At 49.1% G+C, this 27,351-nt stretch overlaps 1 protein-coding gene across 1 annotated transcript; it reads left to right on the forward strand.

Moving 5' to 3' along the window:
* Window positions 1-6,198: 6,198 nt before the first annotated feature.
* LOC123402360 (rho GTPase-activating protein 5-like) lies at window positions 6,199-13,249 on the forward strand. Its single transcript, XM_045096281.1, has 5 exons — window positions 6,199-6,826; window positions 11,504-11,624; window positions 11,706-11,825; window positions 12,169-12,399; window positions 12,498-13,249. The coding sequence occupies exons 1-5, from the start codon at window positions 6,438-6,440 to the stop codon at window positions 13,047-13,049; spliced, it is 1,413 nt and encodes a 470-aa protein (XP_044952216.1). The 5' UTR covers window positions 6,199-6,437; the 3' UTR covers window positions 13,050-13,249.
* The last annotated feature ends 14,102 nt before the right edge of the window (window positions 13,250-27,351 follow it).

Below are 27,351 nucleotides of genomic sequence, written 5' to 3' on the forward strand. Positions count from 1 at the left end.
ACTGTTAAAATACAGATCTACGCGAAAGAAGTTGTTCGATCAGACCCTGCAAACGCGTCGGATCCGTAAATATTTTTATGAGGCACGGTAAAAAGCTTTTTTCGATCTGCAAAAACACAGTTTTTGGGTCCGCTTTTACGGTGCCCTGTATCGAGAGAAAACAGTTGGCAGGAGTCAACTGCAATGGAAACTTCTGCGTCCGCCGTCCACGTCCACCGGACGTCGCCCCGGACGTCTCCGAACACCGTTCATTTTGCGGGGTCTAACTCTATCCTCGCTTGAGCCGGTTCATAAAGCCGTTTTTCCACGGACTATAAACACGCGGATCAACATTATACGGAATGTGTTAGAGATGCTCTAAGAAGGTAAAATGAATATTGAGTGATGACCCACATAACACGTGTGCGTTTGAGGCGACGGACGATGCGCTACAATCCGCCGCATGATGGTTATCATTTCCCTTATTAGTAGGTAAAAGAAAAGAATAACAATATTATCTCTTTGATTAACAGTGCAGATCTTTGGAACAGGGGCCCAATGCACCTGAAATGAAAAAAAATATATTAAAAAATGAGTTGAAAAGTTTTGAAACTTTTTTGTAACAAACATGGTCTACCATAATGTGGAGGAATGACTCTCATGGTATTCTCGGCAGAAAAGTTTTGTGGAGGAATCTAACATGTTCCAAAGAACATGTTTGTTACAGAAACTACGCTAGACCTTATTTGTAAAAAAGAGTTAAACCCGCGTAAAGAGAGTCGCGGAATCTAACATGTTCGGGATCCAAGTATCTCGTCCCCACGGCTGGTCATGTCACGACGGACAGCCCACGACCTACCGTTCGATGATAAAATTATCGTACATGCACGTGCACGCAGAAAGGTGCCTCTGCGCTCTCCGGTCTCACGGAAATGCAGCAAATGCACGCAATTAACCCAGAGAGAGAACTGGCCTGGGACAACGAACTAAAAGTACTGTATGTTAGTTAATCAACTTTTAGCTGGTATCCTGCTAATAGTCGGTACTCCCACTGCAAAACGACTATCAGCGTGCAAGATTAATCCGTTGGTCGCTTGGTAGTACCACTATCGTCCGTGGTCCTTCACCTTTACAGTGTCCGTCCCTGGAGATATCCACACCGGGAATACCAAATTTATTTAGAAACCTAATCAAATCTATTCTTTTAGAAGCTTATTAATTAAGACATAACTAGGAGGCTTCCAAATGTTGAGTAAATAGACAATTTTCCGAATAAATTAATCCATGAAATAAATACTAACATAACATTGACTAGATTCATGACATACTGATCACGAAGCATGCTAATAAGTACTACGCACATAGAAGAAACATCTACGCATATAGCTAGTACTACTAGGACAGAAATAAACAGGAGCGGGATAAACATGTTATACCCTTCGATCGACCACTTGGCCGTAGCAGCAATGTTGGCGGCGGCAGCATCCTCTGTTGCCTTCTTCTCGACTTCGGCCTTCTCGAGGAGGAGACGGTCGGCTTCGCTTGGTTCAGCCATGGCGATGATGAGGACGACGCGGACGGACGGAGCCGAGCAGTCGCGTGATCGCTCCCAAAAACCTAACCGCCCCTCTCCCGTATAGGAACCGAAGAGGCGGGGTTTCGGAGGGCTGCTCTCCCGTCGACCGTGTACGTGGTAAACGGGGCGGAGTCGCCGGCGGCAGCAGCAACAAAAGGAACGAGCGCGTGAGGCAGAGGCAATCTGATCTCGTGACGGCTCCGTTACGTATTCTTCGTTCCTGACCGGCAAAAATAAGCGCGTAGGTATGAGCTCGGCGCGGCGCGGCGCGGCGGGCGGTGGAGGAGGAGTGCGCGAGGGCCTCTTCTTTATTGAACGGGAGAATAAGGATTGGTGGAATAGTTGTTGTATTGCTTGAGCCTCGTGGGCATATATATATATATGAGTACATGATCATCTTGGAGTACAAGTCAAGGCAGGAACAAATCCTAGTCTATATATGCTTTCCTAAACAATCACGTTACTCAACATTCCCCTGCGGTCACAATGGTAACGACACAGACGATGAGACGGGAGAAGAATCCGAAGGTAAGCCGACGGTCATCCTCCCACAGTCGTAACGATCGATGCATCGTGGAAGTTGTGGCTGGAGTGGAAACCGACAAGGTTGCTCAAGCAAGGCGGTAGCCCTTTGTGCGTTGGTCGAGGTAGCCGAGAGCGTAGGATGGTGTAGCCGTGGTCGAGGTAGTCGTGCGTAGAATGCCGTGGTCGATGTCGAGTCGGGGTAACCGGTGTTGAGGAAGTCGACGTGGAGCCGCGGGCGCAAGGAGGCGCCAAGTTAGTCATGGGCGCAAAGGTGTCGAAGTAGTGATGCGCCGGGAAGAAGACGTAGTTGAGACGCGTCGCGTCGAGTTTGCCAAGCCTGGGGACACATCATGGACGAAGGCACACATCGGTGTTGCCAACACCGTGCATGCGTAGACGGACAAAGTCGATGCTGACGATGCGTTGCTCCAGGTTTGCCAAGCCTAGGAACACACCGGGACGAAGGCACACGTCGGTGTTTTCAGCACCGGGCATGCAGAGACTGGGACCTGCACACAACCTGTATGCCATGTCGAGGAGGCTAGCAGAGAGGGACTCAACGACGGTTGCGGCGCAAATCGGCCGGGGCCGATGTTGCCCGCGGTGGTCGGAGTAGATGAAGCGGTTGGGGAAGACGACGGCGACGCTGGCGATGAGCTGGTGCTGGACGAAGATGAAGGAGGTGGACGGGCGGTGCGACTCGGGTGAGCGAGCTGCAGCAACGCAAAAGAAGAGCAGCGGCTGGTTAGGAGCGCGGCGGCGATGCTCAAAATAGGCGAGGAAGAGCCCGACAGCATGACGAAGACCGGGCGCGGATGATGGCGTTACCGCGCCGAAGGAGATGGCGCGTCGCATACCATAGAAAGTCAACACATGGGGACGGCGGAGGGACGACGGAAGACCTCGGGGTGGCGGCGTAGACCGCGTGCCGCAACGCTACGGCCCGAAGGGGCGACGTAGCGGCGGTGCGCGGGTCGGTGCAGCCACGGGAACGGTCTCGGGCGGCGGCGGGGACCGCGTGCCACGCTCGCTACGGCACGATGGGGATGCGGCAGCAGCGCGAGGGTCAGTGCGGCCACGGGGACAACCTGCAAAGGACGGCCTCGAGGCGGCAGTAGACCGCGGGCTGCGACACTACGACCCGAAGGAGCGACGCAGCGGTAGCGCGTGGATTGGGGCAACCGCAGAGATAACCACTGGGCGGCGGCGCTGCGGCCCGATGGGGCGACGCAGCGGCAGCCCGATGCTCGATCGATGGAGGGGCGCGTTGTACTCGGGCAGTCTTCACGGGGCCTGCAGAGGCGCGCGTAACCAACGGGCCAGGTCGATCGCACGACATAGATGAGGCGGATCGCAGGCAGGCGGGTGATCAATCCGATTGCACGCGAGGTCGTGGACGTCGCTCGGTGAAGGCAGGCTAGCGACGGCCGAGAAGCCGGCAGCAGGCCCGAGGCAGGCGGCGCGGCGGAGGCGACAACCGGCCCGATGTAGCCGGCCCGAGGCAAGCGGCGCGGCGGGACGAGGCGACGGTGTTGATCAACGGGAAAGCGACGCGAACGGCGACTGTGATGGGTCGCCGCATGGCGCATGGCCGTCGGGTCGGGGCAATGCAGGAGACCTGATCGGAGCAAGGCGATGACGACCAACGGAGATCGACGAGCGTGCCGGCGCGCGAACGGCGGTGTTGAGGGGCCGCTGGGTTTGCGCGAGGCCGACGGGTCGAAGGAGAAGTCGGGTCGCGCCGATGTCGGAGTAGGGGCGCGGTGGTCGATGGCGGCGGCGAGCGATGCAATCCGATCTAAGATCGAAAAAACCAAAAAGAAAACGCCGATCAAAGTGACCTACGGAGGAGAGAAACCCTAGATCAAGAGACCGGGAAAAGGCTCTCTAGGGCAGCCGGTCAACACGACCGGCGAACGAACCCTAGGTACGGGCGGCGCGGCCCTCGGCGGCGGTCATGGAGGCCGACCGCCCTAGGGGCGGCGCGCGGTGCGGAAGCGGCGGCGGCGGCTAGGTCAAGAACCTTGCGGCACATACCATGTTGAACGAGAGAATATGGATTGGTGAAAATACCATGTTGAACGAGAGAATAGAGATTGGTGAAAATAGTTGTTGTATTGCTTGAGCCTCGTGGGCATATATATAGGAGTACATGATCATCTTGGAGTACAAGTCAAGGCAGAAATAAATCCTATTATATCTATGCTTTCTTAAACAATCACGTTACTCAACATTCTATTCTCACTCTCCAATAACATGTAGAAGAGAGACCCTTATAAAGGGGTCCAACTTCTTTTCCACTAGCGGGGTGAGACTAAACTTCCCACCACCACCTTGTCATGCCACCACCTACATGGACCCTTGAAGATTTCTGAAATTTTCTAATGGGCCTAAAGTCCACTACTATTTTCAACACCAAAAATATGTTTTTAGTTGGGCTTCTAGAATAAGTTGGATATGGGGTAACTTATTCTAAAAGCTAAAAAAGCTACCAAAAGAACTGACTCTTATTAGGCAGACCCATTTTTCTATCTTCTCTTTATAGGAAAATAATCAGTCAAAGAATTTTTCAAAGGGAAGCGGGTTTGAAAGTCGACCCTGACTTGAAATTTATCTCTCTTTGAACTCATCGTCATATGTTTTTAGGAATATTAGATTAGGGCTCTTTGATTCATTTTCATAAAGAATTCAATTCTAAGATTTTTCCAACGTGAGTTGACTACGAGTTTTCAACTAAAATAATGGTAAAAACGAGGAATTTGCCATTATTTTTGCCTTGTTTCTAAATGCCTCCATTTTGTTTGATTTTGAAGAAAATTTTAAATTCGACCTGAAGCATTATAGTCTAGAACCATCTTTGTTGAATTAGTACTCCCAGGAAAATGATACCGTGTGATGTGCATTCAACAACGATGAAAAGTCTAGATCAGAGACGAAAATGTATGACTACATATTGTCGTGACATGCTAGTGCAGGATACACCGGCGATGACAAATAGGCCAATGTTGCCGATTAGTGAGGAAATGTTAACCCATAGCAGGTTGTTTTCGTAAGCCGAACCACATGGGTAAGGCTGCAAGAAGAGCTCAAGGCTCACAAGCCTTTTGAGATCGTCTCAAAAAGGAACGAGATGCAAACGGACATTTCTGTGTGGCTCGACCGAAACGTGAGCCGATCTTGTGGTAACACTAACTTGCTCGATTCTAGTTCGACATCCATTACATGTGCACTACGCTGGAACTTCTTATGGTCTTTGGACTATTTACTTTGTTATTTCGATTAGATATTTGTAGTGAATCCTTCTTTTATATTCCAAATAGGTAGTATTTGAGTTGAGAGAGAAAAGTTAAACTACTACGAAACAAATATACCTTCATCTTGTTGATATGTTATAGTGTTTTCAATATGACGTTGTTGTGCCATATCTAGCTGAAAGACATACCTTAGATAAATAATTTTTCACCGTCTTATGCATGAAACTAGCCCGAGATCATTACAAGCTGGTATGAGCCATGTTTTACACGCGATCCTTAATTTGACTCGGTCTGAGCTTGCTACAATTTAAACGTGAGTTAACTAAGTGTGATCTAACTCACTTGAACTCAACTCGTTCAAGGCACCTCTGGTCGGTCTGGCTACAGATAAAATGAAATTTATCCCCTTCATTTTTAAATATAAGATTTTATTTTTTTAATAAAGACTATGTATAGAATAAAATAAATGAATATACATTATAAAACATGAAGTACATGTCTATATACATTCATATGTCTTTAATAGTTTTATATTTAAAAATGAAGGCATGCAAATTAAGGGCTTAGGAGGCTCTCAAAATAGACATCCGTGATTAGATTTAGCAAAATCCAAAGACAGAAACCAACAACCTACACAGCCTGCCTGCCTGCCTGCCTGCCTGCCTGCCGTACGAGTAGTCCAGGTACCACTCTTTGCTCTGCGATCCAGGCTGTAGCCGGGGCTCGCCCCGCCGCCATCGTTCATCAAAATCAGTACTTCTACTATTTTCCTACTAGTAGCACGACACACCCTCAACTTCCCCCGCTACCGAATTTTCAAAACGGAAGCTAACAACTGAACCGAAAGATCCCGAAAATCACATGACGCAGGCGCTGGCAGCTCCGACGGTAAACGCGAGCCAGCAAAGTGTACCACAAGGGGCGGCTGAGCGAACCAGCGTGGCAGTCGTCCCCCGTAAACATACATAACACCACGCCGGAGCCGCTCGCTCGCTCGCTCGCTGCCCCCACCCCTCTCCCACCTCCCACTCTCCCAATCCTATCCCCTTTGCTTCTCGCGTGGGGGTTGGGATTCTTCGGTGGCCACCTTATTTAGCTGGAACATGGCGCCGTCCCGGATCCGCTTCGGCCGCCAAACTCCCCCCTCCTGCTCTGACACCGAAGAGGAGGAGGAGGAGGAAGAAGAAGAAGAGGAGGAGGAGGCAGAAGAAGAAGAGGAAGAGGAGCCAGTCGCGTCGCCGCTGACACTGCCGGCGGCGAGGGGAGGGGTCTCCGTGGTGGACATGGTGGCGGCGGCGCTGCGGAGGTCGCTGGTGCTGTGCAGCAGCGTGCGCGCCGAGGAAGGCCCCGGCACCGGGGCTTCGGGGATGCAGATAGGGCAGCCCACGGAGGTGCGCCACGTCTCGCACGTCACCTTCGACCGTTTCGTCGGCTTCCTCGGCCTCCCGGCCGACCTCGAGCCAGAGGTGCCGCGCCCCGCGCCCAGCGCCAGGTCAGTCCGTCTTGCGTTCCATAGATTTGCAGATGATTTTCGTGGCTGGTCCCTGTGCTTTGGATTCCGGCACTGCAATTTTTTTGCGGCGTTACTTTGGTGGATTATTAAGCTGAATTTTGACGTTGTTTGCATTTCTCATTTTTGAATTGGTCACTACGCACAAGAAAAACTGAGCACGGAGTAGTAGCTGTTAGTCTGTTGAGCCCTTAGGGCAACTTCAACTCGCCTGACTCAAATGGACGGCGATTTTGTCCGCTTTCTATTCGTTTGGTTTAGCTAGATGGACACGAATGTCCGCTTTCGCAGGTCGGGGCATGCGTCTAACGCTGGTTAGATCCATTTTTGCCGGCGTGCGAAAAATAATATAAAAATGCATAATTAAACATTAAAAGCCGGTCACGAAGGCCGGCGAGAGTCCACGCGTACGCATTACACTAATTAAACATAAAAACTACGAGGCAGCCCTAGTCGTTGTCGGAGCCGGTGAGGTCGACCAGCGTAGGCGCATGGCCGGTCCAGGGGAACGCCGTGTTCCAGAGCGCAGCTGCCTGCGCCTCCGTCGTCTGTTCCGCCGGCGCGGGCTGTGCTGGTGGCGGTGGCAGTGCAGCAGCAGGGGCAGGCTCCTCCTCCAACTCCCGTCGTTCCTCCTCCGCCTCCTTCTCCAGCTTCATCAGCCGAAGGCCTTCGACGCGCTCCGCCCGCAGGTGCCGTGTCCTTCAGTGCTTGAGGTAGGCTTGCTCCTGTTGCGGTATTGCGCCCGGCCAGATGGGCGGCGCACTGACAAACTCGTTGACGATGCCGGTCCATTGGTAGACCTCCTGCGGCTCCGTGGGCTCGGGCTTCGGCGGAGGTGGCACGACGCAATCGCCGGCGGCCGACAGCGCAATGGCCTAAGCGAGTCGCTGCTGATACGCCGCCTCCTCGTCGGCCCTGCGCCGCGCTTCCTCCTCGCTGTCGCGGAGAACAGCTGCCAGCGCCGCCTGGTAGGTGGCCTCATCCTCTTGGTCCTCGTTGCTGACGATAGGCGGGGCGGCGGAGGGCATCCTGGCTGCACGTCGCGCACGCCACGACGGCGCTGCTCCTCGTGCTCCACCGCGAACCAGAGCTCCCAGTTGGGGGAGTCGGCCGCGTACGCAGGGTTTCGCCGCTGCTCCGTCGTCAGTAGAGGCCGACGGCGGCTCACCTCCTCCGCGTGCACCCGCGCCGACCGCGGTACGGCCGACACCGGGATCCTCTCCAGATCCAGATGCCAGCCGTGCGGCAGGGTGACATCGGAGTAAGGGAGCGGCATGCGGTGCTCCCAGTGCCACCGCGCTTGGTGCACCGGGACGCTCACACGCTAGCGAGGCCGGCGGGAAAACGGCGGCGGGGAGATAGCACGGGGGTAGAGCGGGGCCTTGCCCTTGTTTGAGAAGCCGCCGACCATGGTGCTAGGGTTTTGGTCGCCAAGGAGGTGGCGGGATGGGGACGGGCGGGTTTTGGAAGCAGATGGCGGAACCCACCGCACGTTTGGATTAAAAAGGCCGACCGCGGTCGCTGACGCGTGGGCCCGAGGATGGCGGCCGTCATAAATAATGTTGACCGCGGTGGTTGGAGGCGGACACCGAGAAGGCGCGTCTGCTTCGCGTCCGCGCCGATGCATTTCGGTCCCAAATTTGGGCCGAAAATGGGTCGGCGCGGACGCAGAGCGGACGTGTTTCGAAAATGGGTCGGCGTGTTGGGCCATCCTTTTTGTCCGCGCCGATCCAAACGGACGGCGGCGGACGAAATGGGTCGCCTCATTGGAGTTACTCTTAGATTGGCTTGACTTTATCGTAGCGGTTGAGGGGCTTGAGCCAATGGGGGCTGCTTCGACTACCATCTTTCTTTTTTCAGAACTACTACTGTTGCTCAACCACCTGGTCATTCTCTGTTTTGTTGAGGTAGGACTTTGTACTTGCCAGGGAAGGAGATATTGCGGCGACTTGCACTTGTTAGCTTTATACTGTTTCATACCTAAAGAGGCAAACACCATCATCTTTTGTTCTAGTTAGTATAGTTATTTAGGGCAACTCCAACGCAGTGCACCAAAATGCTCGGCCCATGCGATCCGAACACTTTTTACCATCCAACGCCATGCATCAAATGTACGTGGACCTGTCCGGACGTTCATGTTGTAGTATATATGGATTGCACTATCCTTTTTCATCAGTTTGGACTTTTGGTTGTGTTGGCTAGTGCATAAAGCTTAACATGGTATCAGAGCTAAGGTCTTGAGTTCAAGTCCTGGCTTTCGCAATTTATTTAAAAAATTGCTCGTAGCCCCCTATGTGTCCACGTAGAGACCTCTTGAGTCATACATGAGTTTCGCGCGTCGTCGCTCTCTTCTGGTTGCACGTGTTGACTTGTCTTCCCCGTCACACGTTTGCACTAACCCTTTCCATCAGTTCGAAAAAGCCTCACCGACATTGAGTGCCGCACAAAGAGGACAGGCCATCAGTTCGAAAAAGCCTCACCGACATTGAGTGCCGCACAAAGAGGACAGGACCGGACGACTGCTTACCTGCATTCATGCCGGTCAGACCGACGTGATCGAACGGTTGATCGGAGCCACTTCAATGCAAACGTGGTAACCGAGAAGCCTACTCCGGCCGCTACAGGCTGAATGAAGTGGCACCGTTCACCTGCCATGGTTATTTAAGGCTCATCGTAATGGGAGTATCATAGGTAGTATCATGCATGCCAACTAGGCAATTTTGATGTGACGGCATAGAATTAAATAAAGAAAGAGAGGGTTGAGTATCATATCATAATATCTTATCATATTAAATGATGTGCTACTATATGTCATGCATGGCAATAAATGAACTATCCTATGATACTAACACATGATACTATGCATTACGGATGTAGTATCATATACTAGTATGTTATACTCCCCATTACAACCAGCCTAAGCAAGCAAGCCGTGCTGGCAAAACCTTAACACATCTCCAACGCACATAACCACCTCTCCTCTCTTCTGTACCGCACACTGCCCCGATGGCCAAGTATGTGCTGCCAGAACGATCCGCGGGGAGCTCCGGATCATGGCGCCGTCACCCACGGTCCTCGGTCCTCGGGCTCATCGGGGTCCACCGTTCCGACGGTCAAGACAGAGGTGGTGCTCTCCTAGGACGACGAGGAGCAGTAGCAGCAACCGCCCCTCATCGCCGAGGCAGCACGAACGGACGACAAGTATGTGAGGCAGCTTGAGTTGTTGCTTGAGCGATCGCTCTTCGACCACTATCCGATGCTGCCCTCGCCACCCAACTGCGACGTCCAAATTAGACACCACGTCAAGGAGGAGCCGACATCCCTGCCGCGACGCCAGTCGCTCTTCGACCGCAATCCGACGCCTTCCTCGCCGCTCAACCGCCGCGTCCAAATCGGATGCCTTGTCAAGGCGGAGCTGGCGTCCCCACTACGCAGCCAATATGAGCGCTTCATCTAGCCAACATCCCTGCCACACCGTTTCTTCCGGCATGACAAGGAGGAGGCGCCGGCATCCCCGCTCTGTCGGCACCTAATCTCGTGAAGGAGGAGGCGCCCGGCTGCCTCATGTACGACGTAGCACCGCCGCCTTCTCCTTGCTCACCATGATGACGGCTGACAAGGTGGCAACTGAGCAGGCGCGTCGGGCGGCGTTCACTATGCTTGGCTTGCCATCGAACTGGGTGCGTGTCGACCCATACCTCATGTTGGCCTGGGCTGAGGATCGGTCCAGGATCGCCGCGCCGATGTCTACCCGCCGTCGACGCCGAATCAACGACTAACTCCTCAAAGTGGGGTTGGACGAGTCCAAGCGCGTCGCCCTCACCCTTGCTGCCAAGGGCAAGGGCAAGAGCGCATCCGGCCAACCTTTGTCGACAGACAGACATGACCCAACGGGCAAAGGAAGCCAAGCAGCCGCGAGCGTGCAACAACGACCATTCAGTGCTGCCGCAACCCCTTGGAGGCCTTCCGCCACTGGAAGGACGACGACGACAACAACAACGACGAGAAGCGACTGACGGGACGATGACACGGCCTTGGAGGCCATGCCTACGAGGTGCCTCGCTTAGTTTAGTTTAAATTTCTTTCGGCTTAGTTGAACATTGTTAAATTTTATCCTTTTGGTTGTAATATTTGGTTTTGCACGAATTTCGGCCATCCTTTTGAATTGTCCGTTCGAACTAGGGCAGACGCTTGGTGCACGCGGTTGGATGGCCGGCTCCCCTACCGTTGTCCACGGACATTTGGTGTATCTGTTTTGATGCACAGAGTCGGAGTTGCCATTACCCACCACCTACAAGTTCCGTTGTCATGGTGCTGTTGTATACCATTCTTCGGCAAGGGTGAAGCGCTTGTATCTGATGCAGCATACCATTCAAAATTTGGAGGAAATATATGAGTTTAACACCTGTTCAAATTAATAAATATGAGTTTAAGACATTCAACCTCTAGCTAAGTTAATATTTGTTAGAAACCTTTCGACCTTGGTTCCGTAGGAGCAAGTCAGAAAGATTGAAAAATAGAACCATCAGATTTGATTCGTTCCCAGTAGCCATGAGATGACCATCTTAGGGTGATCCTTTTGTTAACATTAGATCATGCCATAGGTGATGTTTGTTACATCTATCTAACTGTAACACAGTTTATGTTTACTAAATACAGTGTAAGTGTATTTGGAGTTTCACCAACGTCCATGCAATGTTCATTTGATAAAAGAGGAAACAGTGTACCGACAATACTATTGACCATGCAAAGGAGGCTATATTTACTTGGGGGGCTTCAGGTAAGCCCAGGGATAATGAGAAAAGCTTACAAATAAATATGTGATACTCAAGTTATAAAAATATTTATCTTGTTATGCTAGGCTGAAGGGGTCTTCAGAATAAATGCTGACAATAGACAGGAACAGCATGTCAGGGAGCAACTAAACAGAGGTGTTGTTCCAGATGGAGTTGACTTGCATTGTCTTGCGGGCCTTATAAAGGTGCACTGAACATCTTGTTTTACCAACATTTCCTTGTTTACCTTCATTTTTTAAAATGGAACGTAGGTCTTTTATGCCTAAGGACAAACATTCTTGTGTCTGCAATTTGACTGTCTTGAATTGGATTATTGTTTATGTAATTTGAACATGTAGAGAGCCTTCCAATATGAGAGTTCAGGTGTAGTCAAGAATCATATGCACAGTGATACAACGCATATACTTTATTTGAATAAATTTACTTTGAAGAAATCCACAGGGAAATGACTTAATTTTTTTTATTTTTTCTCTCTTTTATTTATCAGTTGCTTCACATTTCATGATCAATATACCTGCTGATTTGTAGGCATGGTTCCGAGAACTTCCAAGTGGAGTATTAGACTCATTGACTCCAGAACAAGTGATGCATTGCAACACTGAAGAAGAGTGTTGTCGTGTTGCGAGTATTGTACCTCCAGTGGAAGCGGCATTACTGGATTGGGCCATTAATCTGATGGCAGATGTTGTGGAGCATGAAAAGTATAACAAGATGAATGCTCGCAACGTTGCTATGGTTTTCGCGCCAAACATGACTCAGGTTATTAGGAACCTTATTCATATTCTCGACATACGTATTTTTTGATTCGCAGCCTAACCTTATGACTTACCCCTTATCATATATTCTCGCTCTTTCAGATGGCCGACCCCTTAACTGCTTTGATACATGCAGTTCAAGTGATGAATTTTTTGAAGACATTGATTCTGAAGACTGTCAAAGAAAGGGAGGAGTCAGCTGCCGCAACAAGGGGATTCACGTCCAGCTCTGGTTCCCCGAGCGACAAAGATGCACCTCAGGCATTAAATCATTCGGACAACCCCTTAAATTGTCCGAGTCAGGAAACCGTCGAACGCCCCATGATTAGTGGGGCTACTCTTGACCACTTTCTCTTCAGCGTGGAACAAGCGCTTCACCAAGATGCGCAAGCCAGTATCGGAGAACCCAAGAAGTGTGACACCGGTACGGCCCATGACAAATACAATAACGAATTTTCTCCAGTGGACAGTGATTTTAGTACTAGTAACCAAGATGACAGCAGTTCTGGAAACAAATTCAGTAACGAAAGTGTGGAAGGCTTGTTTGACAGATTCAAATTTAGGAAAGGGGTGGGCAGGCTCTGCAGGCATCCCGTGTTTCAGTTGAGTAGGTCCATGAAGAAGTCTGATGAAGCAGGACAAGCATGTGCATGACATGGTAGGATGTGTAATTGATGATTCCGTTGTTTTTGCAGCCGCCTAGGGCTTAACTCATCATACGCCATTTCTCCTAGCTCGTGTGTAGAAGCTATTAGCCCATTTGGTTGTACCAGTACTACTGAACTGCTGATGTGGAGTTCTTGGCGTGTACAGTATAGTTCAACTATTCGTTTCTGATAATCTCGATTCCATTTCGTCGCCCGTTGTTCCTCATAAGGTAACAGCAACTTCAGTGAACTTGCTGTTTGGTTATTCTAGTTCAGGTAAAAGCTTTTTTCGTCAGATTTTGCTTCTGGGAGTAGCACAACCCGAGCGACTACCATTCATTTGGCTATTTCAATTGATGGTGTGCAAGTGATTATTCATTGGACATGGTACTACAGATATCTGGTGACCTTTTCTATCCCAGTTTTGTGCTGTTCAGTCTGCCTGTGTGTGAACATAATGGAATAAATTGAGGAATAGTTGCTGAATCTTGCAGACCTAGATTATCTAGGCAGTGTGTTTGTATGTTTTTTGTCCAGTTTTCCTTCTTAACCGAGCTTTGTGAGATTTCAGGTCTGGTTTTCCTCTTCTTAATGGAATTGGAGAAACCCATGCCCTTGACTGTTTGAAATGATTAATGCATCTATTATTTGAGTCAAGAGATGCTGCCTGGGTTTGGAAAGGACTTCTGCTTTATTGATCTCAGAACATTAGGGCATGTACAATAGTGGCATATGGATACAGATTGTTGGTTCCTGATCCGTAAATGAAAACACCCACGAGCTGCAACGTGCAAGCTAGCAAGCACACAAGCAGCTGGATGGATTGTGTGGCTAGCTTACTCCGGCGACTTGCACACGTACGTATACTGTAGGCAGGAACACATGCAGCTGTATCGATTCTTGACTACTACTCACGTGAACAGAACACGGCGACTTAGATTGCAAACAGGGACGTGTCGTTCCTGTAGTTTGTTTCTTGCTTTGATCTGAATCTTGATCTGGTTGTTTTCAAGGGGTCTTTGTATGGCTGTATATATAGCAGCCAGGACTTCGTACGGGGCTAAGACCTACCCTACTCGTATACATGTTGGAGTAGGACTCGGACCCCAGGACACAACCGTGTTTAACTCTAATATTCACCCCCTAAACACGGCGTGCTTTTCATTTCCGACCAGGATCCCAAACAAGACTACTCGTAGGCTTCATCCTTGACGTTGCCTTCGTCGTTCCTTGTAGCGTCCCATTCATCGGCTTTGCTGCCGTCGACTCATTCGTAGCTTGACGGCAACACTTCTCGTTGGTTGTGTCTTCAACCTTCACATGTTCTTCGGTGCTTGGTAAACTGTTTTTCGGATCCTTGTGTTGACATCTTTTAAACCCAAGCAGGACCAAACTTTGGTCTAACTTTGATTTCCAAGCTCTCGGCGCTTGCTTCAACCCGTAAAGTGCCTTCTTGAGCTTGTAAACTTTCCCTTCTTCGCCTTTCTTCTCGTAGCCGAGGGTTGTTTCACGTACACTTCTTCTGTGAGATCGCCGTTGAGGAAAGCGGATTGAACATCCATATGATGAACCTTCCAATCCTCTTGTGCTGCCAAAGCTGGGAGCACTCTCACCGTCTCGAGTCGAGCAACCGGTGCAAACACCTCATCATAGTCAACTCCTTGACGCTGTACGTAGCTCTTTGCAACGAGTCTTGCCTTGTACTTCACAATGGCACCCTCCGTGTCCTTCTTTAACTTGTAAACCCACTTCAAACCTGTCGTCTTTTGGTTTGGAGGTCGGGTTACCAAAGTCCACGTGCCATTGCTCTCAATCGCCTTCATCTCCTCATCCATGGCATGCATCCAGCTACGGCTTTTGCTCGCCTCTACGAAGTTCGTCGGCTCCTCAACTCCGAACAAACATAGTCCAGAGTACTCGAGCGTAACTGGCTTTGTGTACTTCTAGACTTTCTTGAGCATCTTGTAGCGACGAGGCCCTGAGGAGTCCATTGTGGCTTGCGAAGGAGGTGACACAAATTGTGTCGATGTTGATGCACTTGAGGAAGATGGCTGAGTCTCGGGCGTGTCATCGACATCCGCGTCGTCGGCGTAGTCGTCGTGATCATGACCATCATCTTGATTGTCATCGTCACTATGCGCCTCGTTGTCGATGTTGTCGTCGAGATCTCCACCCGTGCCGTGTGCTTTGTTGTTGCTATCTCCTTGCGACCTATGCACGTCAGTCGTCGGTGTCGGCACCATGATGATCACTACCATTGTGGCCACCTTGGTTCGGCGTCTTGCCAACCACCTGGACATCTTCTCCTGCATCATCGTCAGTTGGAAATTCAACTGCAAATATGTTACTGTTTGGAGCATCGTCGGCTGCGGCGCTCCAATTCCACGCTTGGTTTTCTTCAAACACGACGTCGCGTGAAATCCGTAGACGCTTGGTTTGTGGATCGTAGAAACGGTATGCCTTGGTGCCAGAACTGCTCTCGTATCCGATGAATACCATCTTGGTGCTACGATCGGCAAGCTTTGAGAGATGTGGCTCTGCCGTCTTCACATGTGCCACGCACCCGAACGTCTGTAGATGAGACACATTCGGCTTACGTCCGTAAATTGCTTCATACGGAGTCTTGCCGATCACCGCCTTCGTTGGAGCCCGGTTGAGAAGATAGACCGCCGTTGAGACAACTTCTCCTCAAAAAGTCCCCGACAGGTTCTTGCTCTTGAGTAAACTCCTTGCCATGTCAAGGAAGGTTCGATTGCGCCTTTCAACGACCCTGTTCTGCTGCGGCGTGTAAGGTGCCGTGAGGAACCTTTTTATGCCAATCTTCTCGCAGTAATCGTTGAATTCGTTCGACGTAAATTCTCCGCCGCGATCTGTCCGTAGAGCGCGAACCTTCAACTTGTGTTCCATCTCCGTTGCAGCCTTTAGCTTCTTGAACGCTTCAAACGCCTCATCTTTAGATCGTAGGAGAACGACCCACATATATCTCGAGTAGTCGTCTACCACGAGGAAGAAATACTTCTTTCCCGCGTGAGTTGCTGGGGTGATAGGGCCACATAGATCACCATGGAGCAGCTCGAGTGCATCACTTGCACGATAGGTAGACTGAGTAGGGAACGGCCTGCGGTGCTGTTTTCCAACCAAGCACCCGTCACATACTCGATCAACATGGTCGATAAATGGCATCCCGGATACCATCTCCATCTTTGACATCTTCTTCAAGGCGTAGAAGTTAACGTGTCCAAATCTAGCATGCCATAACCATGAATCACCATCACTCTTGGCGAGCCAACACTCCGGTTGAGATTGATCAAGGTTGAGGATATAGAGCCTATTCCGTGTGTGATTAACACGAGCTAGCACGTTTCGGAGGTTGTCGAAGATCGTCATCACTCCGTTCTCGATATCCACCTTGCATCCATTCTCGTCAAGCTTCCCGATAGAGATGATGTTGTTGCGAAGCCGTGGGATGTAGTACACTTCGGTGAGTATGTGATGTTCGCTTGTGAGACCCTCGAAGAGGACAGATCCTTGCCCACAAATCTCCACATTTGAACCATCACCAAACTTGACCGAGCCTTCAACATCATATTCCAGCTCGAGAAATTTTTCCTTGCATCCCGTCATGTGGTTACTGGCACCCGTGTCGAGATACCACGACACGTTGTGATCCCCGGATAACTTAGGTGTCACATTCTTCTCATGAAGTAGCACCTTCCGGCTTGGTTTCACAACCACTGTTTCAGCGAGATCACAAACTTCGGCCATCAGAAGACCTGGACCTTCGTCTTCCTCCTTTGCCAAATTTTCCTTGATCTCCCGCTTGTCAGGCTCCGGACAATTCTTTGCAAAGTGACCCATCTCGTTGCAGTTATAGCACTTGACCTCGGACATATCCAAGTTTCGTTGCTTCCGCCCTTTAGACCGGTCTGCCTTACCACGACCTTGCGGTTTGCCTTTTCCTTTGCCTTCTCCGGTTTGTCCGCCACGCGTTGCGTTGCTTGAGCCTTCGTTGCCATCACGCATTCCTTTGCTACTTGGGGACTCCCAATCTGCACGCGAGTACATGAGTTGGTCACTACCTCCTCCGTTTCCTTTTCGATAGCCACGAGCATTCTCTTCCCACGTCCGCAGGCGTCCGATCGCCTCCGTTATGGTCATGTCGTCGATGTCGTAAAGCTGCTCGAGCGTGCCGATGATGTACGTGAATTTGTCAGTCAATGAACTGAAAAATTTCTCCACAATCTCGGTCTCCTCGAGCTTTGCACCAAGCGCGCGGATCTCTCCCACCAAAGTGTTGGAATTATGCCCTAGAGGCAATAATAAATATAGTTATTATTATAATTCCTGTATCAAGATAATCGTTTATTCTCCATGCTATAATTGTATTGAATGAAGACTTATATACATGTGTGGATACATAGATAAAACACTGTCCCTAGCAAGCCTCTAGTTGGCTAGCCAGTTGATCAAATATAGTCAGGGTCTTCTGATTATGAACAAGGTGTTGTTGCTTGATAACTGGATCACGTCATTAGGAGAATCACGTGATGGACTAGACCCAAACTAATAGACGTAGCATGTTGATCGTGTTATTTTGTTGCTACTGTTTTCTGCGTGTCAAGTATTTGTTCGTATGACCATGAGATCATATAACTCACTGACACCGGAGGAATGCTTTGTGTGTATCAAACGTCGCAACGTAACTGGGTGACTATAAAGATGCTCTACAGGTATCTCCGAAGGTGTTCATTGAGTTAGTATGGATCGAGACTGGGATTTGTCACTCCGAGTGACGGAGAGGTATCTCGGGGCCCACTCGGTAATACAACATCACACACAAGCCTTGCAAGCAATGTGACTTATTGTAAGTTGTGGGATCTTGTATTACGGAACGAGTAAAGAGACTTGCCGGTAAACGAGATTGAAATAGGTATGCGGATACTGACGATCGAATCTCGGGCAAGTAACATACCGAAGGACAAAGGGAATGACATACGGGATTATATGAATCCTTGGCACTGAGGTTCAAACGATAAGATCTTCGTAGAATATGTGGGATCCAATATGGGCATCCAGGTCCCGCTATTGGATATTGACCGAGGAGTCACTCGGGTGATGTCTGCATAGTTCTCGAACCCGCAGGGTCTGCACACTTAAGGTTCGACGTTGTTTTATGCGTATTTGAGTTATATGGTTGGTTACCGAATGTTGTTCGGAGTCCCGGATGAGATCACAGACGTCACGAGGGTTTACGGAATGGTCCAGAAACGAAGATTGATATATAGGATGACCTCATTTGATTACCAGAAGGTTTTCGGAGTTACCGGGAATGTACCGGGAATGACGAATGGGTTCCGGGTGTTCACCGGGGGGGGGGGGCAACCCACCCCGGGGAAGCCCATAGGCCTTGGGGGTGGCGCACCAGCCCTTAGTGGGCTGGTGGGACAGCCCAAGAAGGCCCTATGCGCCATAGGAAGAAAATCAAAGAGAAAAAAAAGAGGAGGTGGGAAAAGGGGGAAGGACTCCTCCTTCCAAACCTAGTTGGATTCGGTTTGGAAGGGGAGGACTCCCCCCCCCATGGCTTGGCCGACCCCCTTGGGGCTCCTTGAGCCTCAAGGCAAGGCCCCCCTCTCCCACCTATATATACGGAGGTTTTAGGGCTGATTTGAGAGAACTTTGCCACGGCAGCCCGACCACATATCTCCACGGTTTTACCTCTAGATCGCGTTTCTGCGGAGCTCGGGCGGAGCCCTGTTGAGATTAGATCACCACCAACCTCCGGAGCGCCGTCACGCTGCTGGAGAACTCATCTACCTCTCCGTCCCTCTTGCTGGATCAAGAAGGCCGAGATCATCGTCGAGCTGTACGTGTGCTGAACGCGGAGGTGCCGTCCGTTCGGCACTTGATCGTGGGACGGATCGCGGGACGGTTCGCGGGGCGGATCGAGGGACGTGAGGACGTTCCACTACATCAACCGCGTTTCTTAACGCTTCTGCTGTGCGATCTACAAGGGTACGTAGATCGAATATCCCCTCTCGTAGATGGACATCACCATGATAGTTCTTCGTGCACGTAGGAATTTTTTTGTTTCCCATGCGACGTTCCCCAACAGTGGCATCATGAGCCAGGTTCATGCGTAGATGTCTTCTCGAGTAGAACACAAAAGTTTTTGTGGGCGGTGATGTGCGTTTTGCTGCCCTCCTTAGTCTTTTCTTGATTCCGCGGTATTGTTGGATTGAAGCGGCTTGGAGCGACATTACTCGTACGCTTACGAGAGACTGGTTTCATCGCTACGAGTAACCCCGTTGCTCAAAGATGACTCGCAAGTGTCAGTTTCTCCAACTTTAGTTGAATCGGATTTGACCGATGAGGTCCTTGTATAAGGTTAAATAGCAATTCATATATCTCCGTTGTGGTGTTTGCGTAAGTAAGATGCGATCCTACTAGATACCCATGGTCACCACGTAAAACATGCAACAACAAAATTAGAGGACGTCTAACTTGTTTTTGCAGGGTATGCTTGTGATGTGATATGGCCAACGATGTGATGTGATATATTGGATGTATGAGATGATCATGTTGTAATAGATAATATCGACTTGCACGTCGATGGTACGGCAACCGACAGGAGCCATAGGGTTGTCTTTAAACTAACGTTTGTGCTTGCAGATGCGTTTACTATTTTGCTAGGATGTAGCTTTAGTAGTAATAGCATGAGTAGCACGACAACCTGGATGGCGACACGTTGATGGAGATCATGGTGTGGCGCCGGTGACAAGAAGATCGTGCCGGTGCTTTGGTGATGGAGATCAAGGAGCACGTGATGATGGCCATATCATGTCACTTATGAATTGCATGTGATGTTAATCCTTTTATGCACCTTATTTTGCTTAGAACGACGGTAGCATTATGAGGTGATCTCTCACTAAAATTTCAAGATGAAATTGTGTTCTCCCCGACTGTGCACCGTTGCTACAGTTCGTCGTTTCGAGACACCACGTGATGATCGGGTGTGATAGACTCAACGTTCACATACAACGGGTGCAAAACAGTTGCACACGCGGAACACTCGGGTTAAGCTTGACGAGCCTAGCATGTGCAGACATGGCCTCGGAACACATGAGACCGAAAGGTCGATCATGAATCATATAGATGATATGATTAGCATAGGGATGCTTACCACTGAAACTATACTCAACTCACGTGATGATCGGACTTGAGCTAGTGTAAGTGGGTCATGAAGCACTCAAATGACTAGAGAAATGTACTTTTTGAGTGGGAGTTTAGCAAGTAATTTGATTAAGTTAAACTCTAATTATCTTGAACATAGTCTAAGTCCACTTTGAATATATTTGTGTTGTAGATCATGGCTCACACGACAGTCACCCTGAATTTTAATACGTTCCTAGAGAAAGCTAAGTTGAAAGATGATGGAAGCAACTTTGTAGACTGGGCTCGTAATCTTAAGCTAATCTTACAAGCTGGGAAGAAGGATTATGTCCTTAATGCTGTGCTAGGAGATGAACCACCCGCTACGGCTGACCAGGATGTTAAGAACGCTTGGTTAACACGTAAGGAGGACTACTCAGTAGTTCAATGTGCAGTCTTGTATGGCTTAGAACCGGGACTTCAACGTCGCTTTGAGCGTCATGGAGCATATGAGATGTTCCAGGAGTTGAAGTTTATCTTTCATAAGAACGCCCGGATCGAGAGGTATGAGACCTCCGAGAAATTCTATGCTTGCAAGATGGAGGAGAATTTGTCTGTCAGTGAACATGTGCTCAAAATGTGGGTACTCAAACCGTCTAGCTGAGCTGGGGATTGAACTCCCGCAAGAGGCTATCACTGACAGAATCCTTGAATCACTGACGCCAAGCTATAAGGGCTTTGTGTTGAACTACAACATGCAAGGGATGAAAAAGTCACCCGGCGAGTTGTTTGCAATGCTGAAAGTCGCAGAGTCTGAACTCCGTAAAGAGCATCAAGTGTTGATGGTGAATAAGACCACTAGTTTCAAGAGAAACGGCAAAGGCAAGAAGGGTAATTCAAAGAAGAGCGGCAAGCTTGTTGCTAATCCGACGAAGAAACCCAAAGCTGGACCTAAGCCTGAAACAGAGTGCTACTATTGCAAGGGTATGGGTCACTGGAAGCGCAACTGCCCCAAGTATCTGGCTGATAAGAAGGCGGCCAAAGAAAAATCAGGTATATTTGATATACATGTTATTGATGTGTACTTAACCGGCTCTCGTAGTAGTGCCTGGGTATTCGATACCGGTTCTGTTGCTCATATTTGCAACTCGAAACAGGAACTGCGGAATAGACGAAGGCTGGCGAAAGATGAAGTGACGATGCGCGTAGGAAATGGTTCCAAGGTTGATGCAATCGCCGTCGGCACAGTTTCAGTTCAGTTACCATCAGGATTAGTTATGAACTTGAATCATTGTTATTTAGTGCCTGCGTTGAGCATGAACATTATATCTGGATCTTGTTTATTGCGAGACAGTTATTCTTTTAAGTCAGAGAATAATGGTTGTTCTATTTCTATGAGTAACATCTTTTATGGTCATGCACCCAATGTGAGAGGATTGTTCATATTGAATCTTGATAGCGATACACATATACATAACATTGAGACCAAAAGAGTTAGAGTTAACAATGATAGCGCCATATTTTTGTGGCACTGCCGCTTAGGTCATATTGGTGTAAAGCGCATGAAGAAACTCCATGCCGATGGACTTTTGGAGTCACTTGACTTTGATTCACTTGACACGTGCGAACCATGCCTCATGGGCAAGATGACTAAAACTCCATTCTCCGGAGCAATGGAGCGTGCCAGTGACTTGTTGGAAATCATACATACCGATGTGTGCGGTCCGATGAGCGTAGAGGCACGCGGCGGATATCGTTATTTTCTCACCTTCATTGACGATTTGAGTGGATATGGTTATGTCTACTTAATGAAGCACAAGTCTGAAACATTTGAAAAGTTCAAGCAATTTCAGAGTGAAGTTGAAAATCATCGTAACAAGAAGATCAAGTTCCTACGGTCTGATCGTGGGGGTGAATATCTGAGTTTCGAGTTTGGTGCTCACTTAAGATAATGTGGAATTGTTTCACAGTTAACACCGCCTGGAACACCACAGCGTAATGGTGTGTCCGAACGTCGTAATCGTACTTTATTAGAGATGGTGCGATCTATGATGTCTCTTACCGATTTGCCGTTATTGTTCTGGGGTTATGCATTAGACACAGCTGCATTCACTTTAAATAGGGCACCATCAAAATCCGTTGAGACGACACCATATGAACTGTGGTATGGCAAAAGGCCAAAGTTGTCGTTTCTTAAAGTTTGGGGATGTGATGCTTATGTCAAAAAGCTTCAGCCTGAAAAGCTGGAACCCAAAGCGGAAAAGTGCATCTTCATAGGTTACCCAAAAGAGACAGTTGGGTACACCTTCTATCTCAAATCCGAGGGCAAAGTGTTTGTTGCTAAAAACGGAGCTTTTCTCGAGAAGGAGTTTCTCTCGAGAGAATTGAGTGGGAGGAAGATAGAACTTGATGAGGTTGTCGAACCTCTCATCCCTCTAGATGGTGGCGCAGGGCAAGGGGAAACCTTTGTCGTTGCGACGCCGGTTGAGGAGGAAGTTAATGATGATGATCATGAAACTCCGATTCAAGTTCCTGTCGAACCACGCAGGTCGACGAGACCACGTGCTGCTCTAGAGTGGTACGGTAATCCCGTTTTGTCATTCATGTTGTTAGACAACAATGAACCTGCAAATTATGAAGAAGCAATGGTGGGCCCAGATTCCAACAAATGGCTAGCGGCCATGAAGTCCGAGATAGGATCCATGTATGAAAACAAAGTGTGGACTTTGGAAGTACTACCTGAGGGCCGCAAGGCTATTCAGAACAAATGGATCTTTAAGAAGAAGACGGACGCTGACGGCAATGTGACCGTTTATAAAGCTCGACTTGTGGCAAAGGGTTTTTCACAAGTTCAAGGAGTTGACTACGATGAGACATTCTCACCCGTAGCGATGCTTAAGTCCGTCAGAATCATGTTAGCAATAGCTGCATTTTTCGATTATGAAATCTGGCAGATGGATGTCAAAACGGCGTTCCTTAACGGTTTCCTTAAGGAAGAGTTGTATATGATGCAACCCGAAGGTTTTGTCGATCCTAAGAATGCTAACAAGGTGTGCAAGCTCCAGTGATCCATTTACGGACTGGTGCAAGCATCTCGGAGTTGGAACAAACGCTTTGATGAGGTGATCAAAGCATTTGGGTTTATACAAGTGGTTGGAGAATCTTGTATTTACAAGAAAGTGATTGGGAGCTCTGTGGCGTTTCTAATATTATATGTGGATGACATATTGCTGATTGGAAACAACGTAGAGTTTTTGGAGAGCATAAAGGATTACTTGAATAAAAGTTTCTCTATGAAGGACCTAGGAGAAGCTGCTTACATTCTAGGCATTAAGATCTACAGGGATAGATCAAAACGCCTGATAGGACTTTCACAAAGCACATACCTTGATAAAGTTTTGAAGAGGTTCAAAATGGAACAGTCCAAGAAAGGGTTCTTGCCATTTTTACAAGGTACGAGATTGAGTAAGACTCAGTGCCCAGCAACTGATGAGGATAGAGAGCATATGAGCACCGCCCCCTATGCTTCAGCCATAGGTTCTATCATGTATGCAATGCTGTGCACTAGACCAGACGTTAGCATGGCCATAAGTATGGCAGGCAGGTTCTAGAGTAATCCAGGAGTGGATCACTGGACGGCGGTCAAGAATATCCTGAAGTACCTGAAAAGGACTAAGGAGATGTTTCTCGTGTATGGAGGTGACGAAGAGCTCGCCGTAAAGGGTTACGTCGATGCAAGCTTTGACACAGATCAGGACGACTCTAAGTCACAGACCGGATACGTATTTATTCTTAATGGGGGTGCGGTAAGCTGGTGCAGTTCCAAGCAAAGCGTCGTAGCAGATTCTACATGTGAAGCGGAGTACATGGCTGCCTCGGAGGCGGCTAAGGAGGGTGTCTGGATGAAGCAGTTCATGACGGATCTTGGAGTGGTGCCAAGCGCACTGAATCCAATAACCTTGTTCTGTGACAACACGGGTGCCATTGCCTTAGCAAAGGAACCACAGTTTCACAAGAAGTCCAGACACATCAAGCGACGCTTCAACCTCATCCGCGACTACGTCGAAGGGGAGGACGTAAATATATGCAAAGTGCACACGGATCTGAATGTAGCAGACTCGCTGACTAAACCTCTTCCACGTGCAAAGCATGATCAATACCAGAACTGTATGGGTGTTAGATTTATTACAATGTAATTCGCATGATGATGTGAGGGCTAGATTATTGACTCTAGTGCAAGTGGGAGACTGTTGGAATTATGCCCTAGAGGCAATAATAAATATAGCTATTATTATAATTCCTGTATCAAGATAATCGTTTATTATCCATGCTATAATTGTATTGAATGAAGACTTATATACATGTGTGGATACATAGACAAAACACTGTCCCTAGCAAGCCTCTAGTTGGCTAGCCAGTTGATCAAAGATAGTCAAGGTCTTCTGATTATGAACAAGGTGTTGTTGCTTGATAACTAGATCACGTCATTAGGAGAATCACGTGATGGACTAGACCCAAACTAATATACGTAGCATGTTGATCGTGTTATTTTGTTGCTACTGTTTTCTGCGTGTCAAGTATTTGTTCCTATGACCATGAGATCATATAACTCACTGACACCGGCGGAATGCTTTGTGTGTATCAAACGTCGCAACATAACTGGGTGACTATAAAGATGCTCTACAGGTATCTCCGAAGGTGTTCGTTGAGTTAGTATGGATCGAGACTGGGATTTGTCACTCCGTGTGACGGAGAGGTATCTCGGGGCCCACTCGGTAATACAACATCACACACAAGCCTTGCAAGCAATGTGACTTAGTGTAAGTTACAGGATCTTGTATTACGGAATGAGTAAAGAGACTTGCCGGTAAACGAGATTGAAATAGGTATGCGGATACTGACGATCGAATCTCGGGCAAGTAACATACCGAAGGACAAGGGGATTGATATACGGGATTATATGAATCCTTGGCACTTAGGTTCAAACGATAAGACCTTCGTAGAATATGTGGGATCCAATATGGGCATCCAGGTCCCGCTATTGGATATTGACCGAGGAGTCACTCGGGTCATGTCTGCATAGTTCTCGAACCCGCAGGGTCTGCACACTTAAGGTTCGACGTTGTTTTATGCGTATTTGAGTTATATGGTTGGTTACCGAATGTTGTTCGGAGTCCCGGATGAGATCAAGGACGTCACGAGGGTTTCCGGAATGGTCCGGAAACGAAGATTGATATATAGGATGACCTCATTTGATTACCAGAAAGTTTTCGGAGTTACCGGGAATGTACCTGGAATGACGAATGGGTTCCGGGTGTTCACCGGGGGGGGGGGGGGCAACCCACCCGGGGGAAGCCCATAGGCCTTGGGGGTGGCGCACCAGCCCTTAGTGGGCTGGTGGGACGGCCCAAGAAGGCCCTATGCGCCATAGGAAGAAAATCAAAGAGAAAAAAAAGAGGAGGTGGGAAAAGGGGGAAGGACTCCTCCTTCCAAACCTAGTTGGATTCGGTTTGGAAGGGGAGGACTCCCCCCCTGGCACGGCCGACCCCCTTGGGGCTCCTTGAGCCTCAAGGCAAGGCCCCCCCTCTCCCACCTATATATACGGAGGTTTTAGGGCTGATTTGAGACAACTTTGCCACGGCAGCCCGACCACATATCTCCACGGTTTTACCTCTAGATCGCGTTTCTGCGGAGCTCGGGCGGAGCCCTGCTGAGATTAGATCACCACCAACATCCGGAGCGCCGTCACGCTGCCGGAGAACTCATCTACCTCTCCGTCTCTCTTGCTGGATCAAGAAGGCCAAGATCATCGTCGAGCTGTACGTGTGCTGAACGCGGAGGTGCCGTCCGTTCGGCACTAGATCGTGGGACGGATCGCGGGACGGTTCGCGGGGCGGATCGAGGGACGTGAGGACGTTCCACTACATCAACCGCGTTTCTTAACGCTTCTGCTGTGCGATCTACAAGGGTACGTAGATCGAATATCCCCTCTCGTAGATGGACATCACCATGATAGGTCTTCGTGCGTGTAGGAAATTTTTTGTTTCCCATGCGACGTTCCCCAACACAAAGTAGTAAGACGCATGGCATAGTCGTTCACCGATTCAGTTTCCTCCATCTGCAACTTGTGAAATTGGCGCTTCAGCACTTGTGCCCGAGCCTTGGTGACACGATCTTCTCCGATCCTCATCTCCTTGAGTGCGTTCCACGCCTGTCTTGCCGTCTTGAACTCCGCCAATGTCATCAGCACGGAATCCGGCACAGAATGGGCAATGGCAGCCATGTCACCTTCGTCGCGCTCCTCGTCGACGTCGTCGTCCGTGATGGCCTCCCACACTCGAAGAGATCGGAGAATAATCTTCATGTTCACCGCCCACACGCCGTAGTTGGCGTCGGTGAGCATCGGGTACTGGATGGGGATGTTGCGATGCGCCTGGACGTTGGCGCCGCCCGTTCCTCCACCACTGGTTGCTGACTTGCCGCCCTTCTTCACCTTGTCGCCGTTCATGATCGCCTTGGGACTGCCTTTGCCGGACTTGACCGACTCAGCGTCACTGTCCGTCATCGTAGATCGTAGATCGTCGAGGCTCTAGATACCAATTGTTGGTTCCTGATCCCTAAATCAAAACACCCACGAGCTGCAACGTGCAAGCTAGCAAGCACACAAGCAGCTGGATGGATTGTGTGGCTAGCTTACTCCGGCGACTTGCACACATACGTATACTGTAGGCAGGAACACAGGTAGCTGCATCGATTCTTGACTACTACTCACGTGAACAGAACACAGCGACTTAGATTGCAAACAGGGACGTGTCGTTCCTGTAGTTTGTTTCTTGCTTTGATTTGAATCTTGATCTGGTTGTTTTCAAGGGGTCTTTGTATGGCTGTATATATAGCAGCCAGGACTTCGTACGGGGCTAAGACCTACCCTACTCGTATACATGTTGGAGTAGGACTCGGACCCCAGGACACAACCGTGTTTAACTCTAATACAGATGCCCCATGATAAAAAGTAGCTTGAGGCATCTATTTTAATTTTTTCTCTCCAATGCAAGCAACCATCAGATGGCTCATCAAAAAATGAAAAATAAAGACTCTAATACACATGCATCTCTACTTTTCACTCTAACTTTTTCAGCTTTTTACACCGGACCACACCT

Source organism: Hordeum vulgare, chromosome 6H (assembly GCF_904849725.1).
Source record: "Hordeum vulgare subsp. vulgare chromosome 6H, MorexV3_pseudomolecules_assembly, whole genome shotgun sequence".
NCBI classification, from domain to species: domain Eukaryota; kingdom Viridiplantae; phylum Streptophyta; class Magnoliopsida; order Poales; family Poaceae; genus Hordeum; species Hordeum vulgare.

Bases quoted from the DNA above. Each gene is read 5' to 3' on its own strand.
- LOC123402360 (XM_045096281.1), top strand. From the start codon at position 6,438: ATGGCGCCGTCCCGGATCCGCTTCGGCCGCCAAACTCCCCCCTCCTGC. The intron at 6,827-11,503 runs GTCAGTCCGTCT...TACTAAATACAG, and splicing joins CGCCCCGCGCCCAGCGCCAG to TGTAAGTGTATTTGGAGTTT. The intron at 11,826-12,168 runs GTGCACTGAACA...GCTGATTTGTAG, and splicing joins GTCTTGCGGGCCTTATAAAG to GCATGGTTCCGAGAACTTCC.